The 8,872-nt window shown below is 56.3% G+C and overlaps 1 protein-coding gene across 2 annotated transcripts in view; it reads right to left on the bottom strand.

Moving 5' to 3' along the window:
* Positions 1–2,778: 2,778 nt before the first annotated feature.
* Positions 2,779–8,872, bottom strand: part of TNFRSF1B (TNF receptor superfamily member 1B) — a 33,647-nt gene continuing 27,553 nt past the window's right edge. The window contains exons 9-11 of one of the 2 annotated variants that reach the window (XM_040645794.1): positions 7,262–7,469; positions 4,508–4,822; positions 2,779–4,421 (exon numbers count right to left, since the gene is read on the bottom strand). In XM_040645794.1, the coding sequence (XP_040501728.1) occupies positions 4,539–4,822; positions 7,262–7,469 (492 nt within the window). In that variant the 3' untranslated portion in view covers positions 2,779–4,421; positions 4,508–4,538. Of the gene's footprint in view, positions 4,823–7,261; positions 7,470–8,872 lie in introns of both variants that reach the window. The other variant, XM_040645795.1, reaches the window with a different exon arrangement.

Raw genomic sequence — 8,872 nt, 5'->3', positions numbered from 1 at the left:
CTCTCAGGACCCCTCCTACACACTAGAACATAAAACGCCACATCCTTTCCAGCGGCTTCTTGAAGCCACCCTCACGACCTCACGTCCTGCCCCACCCCCGAGTCCCAAGGGTGTGCTGCCCTCCCTTCACCAAGGCCTCTGCTCAAACCCCAGCTCCTCAAAGAGCTTTCCTCAACCCACCCCGCAAGCTAGCAGCACCCGCACCCCTCTGTCTCTGCGCTGCTTCCTCTTCTTAGCCCTTCCCATCCCCTGGCACGGCCTACACGAATTCCTTTCCACAGTCTGTCTTCACAGGTCAGCTCTGGGCAAGGACCTCGGCTGTCCTGGACTCTTGCATCCCCGGCGCCTACCTACACACAAAACAGCAACTAACCTTTATTGAGCACTTACTACGTGCCAGGCGCAGTGCTAAGCACTTTACAGACAGTAACTCAAGGAACCCCTCACTCTGCGGGAGGTACGATTTTAATCCTATTCTAACAGATAAGGAGGCTGAGGCACAGAGAAGTTAATTAACTGCCCCCCCCACACCCAGGTCACACAGGAAGTGGTCACACCAGGGCACCTGGGTTTCGGGGGTCCTCAAGTCCTGACTTCTGGGCTAGTGCATCGGAGCGCCCCGTAGCAACGCTGACAGCATGAAGATTAGATGGAGAAGATTCACAGTCACCGTGACCCCCACTCCCCTCACCCCTCACCCCACACTGGCCCTGCTTCAGCCAAACCACTTGCGCCATCACGGTTAAAAAAGAAAAAGAGGCAGGAGGGGCTGCGCGTGGCCCATTTTGACTGGTTACCCCATCAGGCAGGTGGCTGCCCTCAGGTGCTCCAAATTTATCCCTCTGATATTGTGGTTAATTCTTTTTTTTTTTTTTAAGATTTTTTTAAAAATTTATTCATTTGAGAGAGAGACAGACGAGAGAGCTCAAGCGGTGGGAGAGGCAGAAGCAAGCTCTCCACTGAGCAGGGAGCCCGCCGTGGGGCTCGATCTCAGGACCCCAGGGTCACAACCTGAGCCAAAAGCAGAGGTTCAACCATCTGAGCCACCCAGGCGCCCCTGATATTGTGATTTATAATAAGATCTACCTATTTGGTCTTTGTTCTCCATTTCTGCCCCGAAAACGCTTCAAATTTCCTAAGTGATCAGAGCAATGGGAGCATCTTTTGTTCTAATATTTGGCCTTGTGTCCTCAGTTCTGGAAATAGCTTGAGCCATAAAGGTGAAAGGAGTGTCTTGTTATTCATGACAAGCCCCTTTGAGCCACAGCTGAGTATAGTTACTGAGGTGACTGGAGGAAAACCGATGAGCATGGGGGCTGGTTGCCAGGGAAACCCACCATGGGATCAGAAAGCAGGAACCCCTCACCTCCACCTCTGGGCTGGGGAGAGGGGCTGGAGGTTGAATCAATCAATCACCAACGGCCAATGATTTCATCAACCATGCCCGTGTAATGAAGCCTCCATCAAAACCCCAAAGAACAGGGTTCAGCCAGCTTCCACGTTGGTGACCACGGGAAGGAGCTGGGAGGGTGGCCCACGGAGGGGACCGTGGAAGCTCCAGCCCATTCCCCCAGAAACCTAGCCTTACGCACCTATTCCCTCTGGCCGTTCCTGAATCCGAGTTCCAGCCTTTTTAAGAAACTGGTCATCGGGTGAGTAAACTGGTCTTGGGAGTTCTGTGGGCCGCTCTAGCAAACGAATTGAACCCAAGGAGGGGCTCGTGGGAACCTCTGCTTTACAGCCGAGGAGTCACGAACACAGGTGCAATCACTTGGACAGGTGACGGCATCTGAAGTGGGGCGGGCTTGTGGGACTGAGCCCCTCACCTGTGGGGTCCGATGCTCCCGCCAGGTAGACGTGTCGGACGGAGTTCACCTTGTAGAGTGTCTCTCGGTGTCTGCACAGAACTGGGCAATGTCCTGGTGGCGCGGAAAACACTCCAGACCCTCATTCGTGGATGTGTGGTCTGTGTCTGTTTCTGCCTCGGCACCAGGCCTGAGTACTCATTACAGAAACCGTAAGAGCCCCCCGGTCTAAAATACGTACTACGTGGCTCTGTATGGGAAAAGTTTGCCGAGCCCTGCTCTAGGGTATGGAGAGGGTAGAGGGCAGGGCTATGGGAGGAGAAGTGGTCCAGGAAATCACCAAGAATGGGGAGGGTAGTGCTGAGGGAGTGACCGTGACCCAGGAAAAAGGGTGAGTGACCCAGGGGCTGGCTTAGTGAATTCAAGGGCCAGGGTCTCTCTCCCCTCCTGGCCTTTACATGAACTTCCTTTGCCAGCAACCTCCTCCCCACCACTCGTTCTGGAAAACTGCTCCTGCCCAGGAGCCCTTCTCCGTACTCCCAGAGCTGGCCCCCACACCTACGCTCCTCTGAGCACACTGTGACGGGCCTCGTAGGTGTCACCAGACTGGAGCCTCTGGGAGGCCAGAATCTCACTCCCCTAAGTGAGGAGGGGGGCAGCATGTGAACAAGCAAATCTGCAGAGACCCCAGTTTACCCCAAGAGCAATGTCACCCCAAGAGCCGATGACGCTGAGTGACAGGGCCTGTGATGAGGGCATAGTCAGAGGCCAGCGGGGTGATTCCGGGCCTGAGGGAGTGGCCAGGTTCTCAGCAAGCGCAGCTGTTTCTGGGGAGCTTCTGGGGTCCAGGCACAGCACGGGCCAGTCAGTCCAGTGGCCAGGACTCCATCTCCCCCTCCACATTGGAGGCAGGCAAGTAGGACCATGGACAAACCCCAGCTCAGACGCAAAGCCAGAGCCAGGAGTCAATGTGTAAAACAAACAAAAGGTTTATTTAGAAGCAGGAATGTTGTCTAAAATATACAGTACAAACACAGCCTGGGAACTGGCCACATCCAGAAAGGGCCCCCTTCCAATCCAGAGCTGCCCTGGGAAAGAGCCCGAGGCCTGAGGTCCCCCCACGTGGTCCACCAGGGGGCAGACACGCTCCATCGCCACCCGGCGTCCAAGGCGGGCAGAGACGCCGGCCAGTCCAGGCAGTGGGATATCCTGACTCCAAGGGAATCCTGATTTCTGGGAAGCTTTTACTTTCTCTTCATGGTAAAGGCTGGACTCTCCTACCCTCCAAAAGTTCAGCTGCCAAGTCCACGTCCAGTGGGATTTTTCCACAAGGGATCCAACCTGGGACCCAACTGGCTTCTCCAGGAGCCCCCTCTACCTTCCAGAATCCAGTCAAGGCCACAGGCGTCCATGCTCTGCAGGACTCTGGGCATGCGTTTGGGGGAGGCGGAATGACTCTTTCATGGAAAAGAATCCTTTGACAAAATTGCGGATTTCAGCTGCCTGAGGCAGGCCATTCAATGCAACCACACAGCTACACAGCCGACGGCACGCAACAGACATACGGACACAAGACTGGCTCTCAGCATCCCACACCCACCTGAGATCACAGCGGGCACGATACCCAAGTGGCCCCGTGGTTTCCCTGGGGCCTGGGACTCCAGGAACAGCGAGGGGGGTTGAGGAGAAGAGGAGCACCGCCTCGGGGGGGCAGAGGGAGGGCCAGGCTGAGGTAGGAGGACGGAGATGGCTGTGGGCCTCAGGCATCTCCAGTTCCTGAAATTCCCTGACAAGAGGTGTGGCCTTGCCCAGCCACCCCAGACACGGAGGGAGGAAGGGCGGGAGCCCTAGGTAAATTGGAGTGAAGGTGAAAAGCAGAGAACAGCAAACTCTGAGTTTGGCTTCATCGTTTTGTTGGCTTGTTTGCCTGCATGGTGTTTCCTGTTGGGGTGTTGTTGTTGTTGTTGTTGTTGTTGTTGTTGTTTAACTGCCCCATGTTAAGTTGGCAGATTTTCGGCCAGAGGTTTGCCATCTTGCCCAAACTACAGTATTCACGCAGGTTGCTTGGCTGGGCCCTCTGGGGGTCTGATTTTCCCACCATTGTGCAAGAGGTGAATTTGGCAGGAATGGATCTGGACGGGCTACCAGCTAACGGGGGACCCCTGTCCCCTGCAGGCATTGCCGCCCCCACCCCTGCACAGAACCATCTGATCAATGACACCCCTCCCCCCAGCCCAGCCCCCAATGCGAGCATCCTGTAGTCTCAGCATTCAGGCTCAAGCACTGCCCTTTCTCCACCACCCCTTCTCTGTGGATGACTCACGCCGCCTCCCTCCTCCCCAGCAGGCCCCGCTGGAAGGCAGGACGCTGGGGCCTCCCGGGAAGCCAGAGCTGCTGGGTAGAGCCCAGCAATAAAAAAACAAAATAAGGGCTCCAGAAGCCCAACTTGCAGGAGCAGCTGGGGGGCAGCTCTCAGAGCAGCAGGGGTGGCTCCAGGCTGGCCAGCACGTCCATGTCCAGCTAGCCTTCAGAGAAGGACGCACACTGTGATGGGAGCGGTTTTCCACAATTCTTCCTGCCTCGTCCTTCTGCCAGCAGATGAGAGGAAGGCTGAGGCTGTGGGGGCCATGAAAGGAATTTGGCTCAGAAAGGGCCAGAGTCCTGCAGGGTGGGGGGCCTAGAAGGACCAGCGAACAGCCCACCTCGGCTGAGACACGACTCACGCCAGTCTGGCTAACTGGACTTCATCCCAGCGTCAGGCACACCAAGGGGCAGGGGCTTGTCCTCCGGGTTCTCAAGCCGAGTCTCTGGAGCCCCTGACTGGGACTGAAAAGGGCATTCTTCCTTGGAGAAGGGGACCTGGTCGTCATCTGGGGAGCCGGAGGGGCTGGCATCCACGTCCCCCGTCGTGTAGCTGGCTTGGGAGGCGCACTGAGAGCCATGGTCGGAACCGCTGCACACATTTACGATGCAGGTGACGTTGACCTGGGTCCCGTGGCCACCTGACGAAGGCTCTGCTGAACAGAAGATGGGGGAGGGCGGTCAGTGGGGGGTCCTGGAGTGGAGGAGGTCTTCCCAGCCTCTCTGCTGCCCAAGAGAGACATTAAGTCAAAAGGGTCAAGAAGAGCGCCGGGCCCAGAGCCTAGAGGCCACGGTTCTAGCCCAGCTCTGCTGTGTAACCTCGGACAAGTTACTGAACCTTCATGTGTCTGTTTCCAGTTTCCTCATCTGTCAAATAACTCCCAGCTCAACTCACCCCACAGACAGGAGGAGCCAGTTACATAAAGCAGGTGACGGTTCTCGGAGAACAAAACACTCCCCACAAAGAATCAGAGAAGTGAGCAGGGACAGGAAGAATACGTTACCCAACACTGGTCAAGCAACCAGGAGGAGTTCCCTTCCCGTAACGGCAGGAAGCCTCGGCAGTCCCGGCCAGAACAACCAGGAAAAGGCCGGACTCCTCCATCAGCGGCCCCTTATCTGCTGGGCCCCCAGTCAACATCAAAGGGTTTGGAAATTGCTCCCTTACAGAGATGAAACATTGACCGTGGCACTGTCTTCATTCACAGCGTGGGGCTGCCTCAGTGATTTTATAAATCTGGGATTCCAGAATGGGGTGGGTGGTGGTTTGTCCTCATCACCGAGGCCAGGATGCCTGGAGCAGGTTCATGCCTACATTCCCGCCCGGCCCCGTGGGCACCTGCGTTCGCGAACTAGTGGGTGAGGGACCGAATGCTGCATGAACCGAGGAGCTAAGTGTAAGGGGCTAGATGCAGACTAGCCCCCCTAAGAGGGAGAGCTGCTCCTGCTGTCACTGCGGGGACTTGCCAGGTACCCAAACACACGTGGTGTCGGGTGCACGGGGAGGGCTCCAAGGGAGCCTGAAAGCAGGAGGGGGGCCAGCAAGCTGCTCTGCTCAGAACAGCCCCAAAGAGGCCGAGGGAGGGAGAGGTGAACTCATGGGGCTGGAAGGAAATTTCCACCCAAGCCCCCACGGCACCCAAATGTCACTCAGTCACTGTGGCCTTTGCACATGGTGAATGAGACACCACAGGGGCGGATGGGGGACCACGAGAGGGCACAGCGACATGTTCCCACAGTAGAGGGAGGTATTGGGGTGGGAGGAGAGAGGGAGAGAGCAGAGCTGACACCAGAGAGTGGAGTGGGGCAGAGAGCAGGGGCGGAGGGTACAAGAGGTGGGCAGCCATGGTCAAGAGTCCATGTCTGGGCCAAGGAGGAAGCTGCACCAGGATGACTGTGGAAGAGATGTGGCTAGGAAATCAGAAAGATAAATCCCAGAGACGGACAAAGACCAAGAGTTGATATTCAGAGCTCCGTTCACTCATTCAACGAAGGTTTAGGACCACGGGCTATGTCCCTTCCTGGGGGAGCTCTCAGGCTGGGGTGGGGGCACCGACAAGACATCAGAATGATGAGGGTGGGCTATGGCGGGGGACACAGAGGTGGGGCACCTCAGTGCAGGCGGCAGTCGGGGAGGGAGCAGTCCCAGAAACAGGTGACGAGTAGGAAAAGATATTGCAACCCTGCCAAGGAGAGGCCATGCTCATCTCCAGAAGAGGAAACTGAGGCTCAGCAGGGTTAAGGAGCCTGCCACTACAGAATCCACCCAAGAGAGCCCCAGGGTTTCTGGGGAGGGACCCCGGCAGGGCCTCCCTCCACTATGGGCACTGAAGCTTCTCACCACAGGGGACCCCCGCCACAGCCCAGGCCCAGGGCAAAACGCATTCTGTGTAAATGGGGCCTTGGCTTCTCCAGAACCCACGAGGTCCCCACAATCCTGATGCCTCAGGCCCAAAGGGACCGGGCAATGGGCCACAGTGAGTGGAGCCCTGAAGACACCCATTTATTCATCCAGCTTTCCACCCCGCAGCTCTGGAACCTGAGAGCCCAGGGGGTATTCCTGGCTTTTCCGTTTACTAGCTGTGTGCCCTTGAACAAACTCTTCAACCTCTCTGGGCCTCAGTATCCTCATCTGCAAAATACGATAATATTTAATATTATACAATAATTTATATAATATACCACAAACATTATATAATATGTAACTATGTGACACTATAATAATATTATATATTTATATATTATGACATACACGGTAACTCCCTTCTTGGACACTGGGGACTCGAAGGACAAGCTGGGATCGTCTAGAAGGAAGGGTGTTCCTGGGGAAAGAACCCACATGGGCAAAGGTAGGCAGGATTTTGTGGGTTCGGAGAAATGAACGAGGTTAGTGGCTCCGCGTTGCACGTGGAGGGTAGTAGGGAGAGGAGGCTGGCAGGCGAGCCAAGGCTAGTCACACAGTCGTTCTGATGCCCTGCTAGGAACTCGGGCCTTGCCCTGCACGGGAGGCCTCGGAGGAGCCGGCTAAGACAGAAACCAGGAAGGAACAGAAAGCGGGGGGAAGGAAGGAAGCCAGGTGGGCTCCCTCCTCTCACCTGAGCTGCTGGAGCTGGCCCGGGCCTCCCCGGACCCACCGGCCTTCTCTGCACCCGGTGCTGGCGGCTGGGTCCCGGCGGGCGCCCTCCTGTCCGCGGCGCTGGCTGAGCTCTCCAGGGAGCTGCTGCTGGAGCTGGGGGCTGTGGTCAGCAGGTGCTGCTGCTCGGGGCCTGGGGCGCCTCGGGCCTTATCAGCAGGCAGGTGAGGCTAGAGGGGCAGGAGAGGAGGGAGGGCGGTCAGCCGGTCAGCCGGCTTCTCTTTCCACTTGCTTCCATCGCGCTCCTGCCCCCGCGTGCACGTTCTCTCCACACACGGGGCTTTCAGGACAGGAGAATTCTGCGTGGTCTCTGTGAGACCAGGCATCTGGCTGGCCTACTGGAGTGTGAGCCCTGAGAGGGTGGGGGCCGTGTGGTCCTGTTCACCAAATTGTCCTAGAGGTGGGGCAGGCCTTTCATCCTCGTTTTGCATCAGGAAACAGAGGCCCGGAGAAGGAGAGGGACTTTCCTAAGGTCACTTCATCAGCACAGGGTGATGTGGCTCAGCCTAGCAGCTGAGAGCATAGACTCTGGACCCACAGGACCACGTGGGTACAAATCATGACTCCATCACTTACTTAGCTGTGTGACCTTGGACAAGTTACCTGACTTTTCTGTGCCTCCTTTCTTTCCTATATTGGGGGAGTATTAAGAACCTCCCTCCTGGGGTTGTTGTAAAGATCAAATGGCTGAATATTCGTCACGTGTCCCGAACAATGCCTGTTCCGCAGTAAGCTCTCTGCACGGGTTTGTTACACAAGGGGGTGGGCACGCGACCACCACGAGCCAGATCTGGCCTGCGACTGTTTTTGTACATACAGGCTGCGAGCCAAGAAGGGTTTTGACATTTTTTAAATGGTTGGGGGAAAAAATGTTTAAATACCATTTTGTGACTTGCAAAATGGTATGAAGTGTGTTAGTGTCCAGACATGGCCACTCGCACCGGCTGACGTCTGTGGCTGCTTTCCTGCCCCAGCGCCAGGCTTGGAGAGACCTTGACAGAGACCGTATGATCCAGAAAGCCTGAAATATTGACTGCCTGGCCCTTCCTTCATCGACAATGTTTGCTGGCCCTTGCGTTTGAGCAATCAGTGCAGTGTAGACAGCCCTTGTTTAGGACCCTCAGCCGTGGGGTGCCGGCACCCCTTTCCAGATTCCACTGCCCAAGCCTGCTCTCCGACTATTCCTCATATCGTCTCCCCATAAAAGAACACGAATAACACCAACGATAAGAAAATATTAGCCAATATTTGAGTGCCATCCAGTGCCGAGGGGCGGAAGTCCTTCCAAGACACGGTACGGATACTTCTAACAGCCCAGTGTTTGCAGAGGTGGGACCCGAGGCCCAGACAGCTTGAGTTATTGGCCCAACGTCACACAGTCAGGACATGGTACGGGTGGGCTAAAACCCATGACCCGTTTCCTGCATGTCTGGGTTTTCAGCTCTGGAGGCTCAAGACAAGGAGGTGCCAAGTTCCGGGCCCCCTTGCTGGGGAGCACGTGGGAATTCCATCAGAGCCTGTGGCCCGTCCACACCAACTGAACAGGCACACAGCCCTTGCCTTGGGTCTGCAT

The sequence above is a fragment of the Ursus maritimus genome, unplaced genomic scaffold, assembly GCF_017311325.1.
Source record: "Ursus maritimus isolate PB19 unplaced genomic scaffold, ASM1731132v1 scaffold_32, whole genome shotgun sequence".
NCBI lineage: Eukaryota > Metazoa > Chordata > Mammalia > Carnivora > Ursidae > Ursus > Ursus maritimus.
The sequence above is the reverse complement of the archived record's forward strand: the minus strand, read 5'-3'. Positions and strand labels throughout refer to the sequence as shown.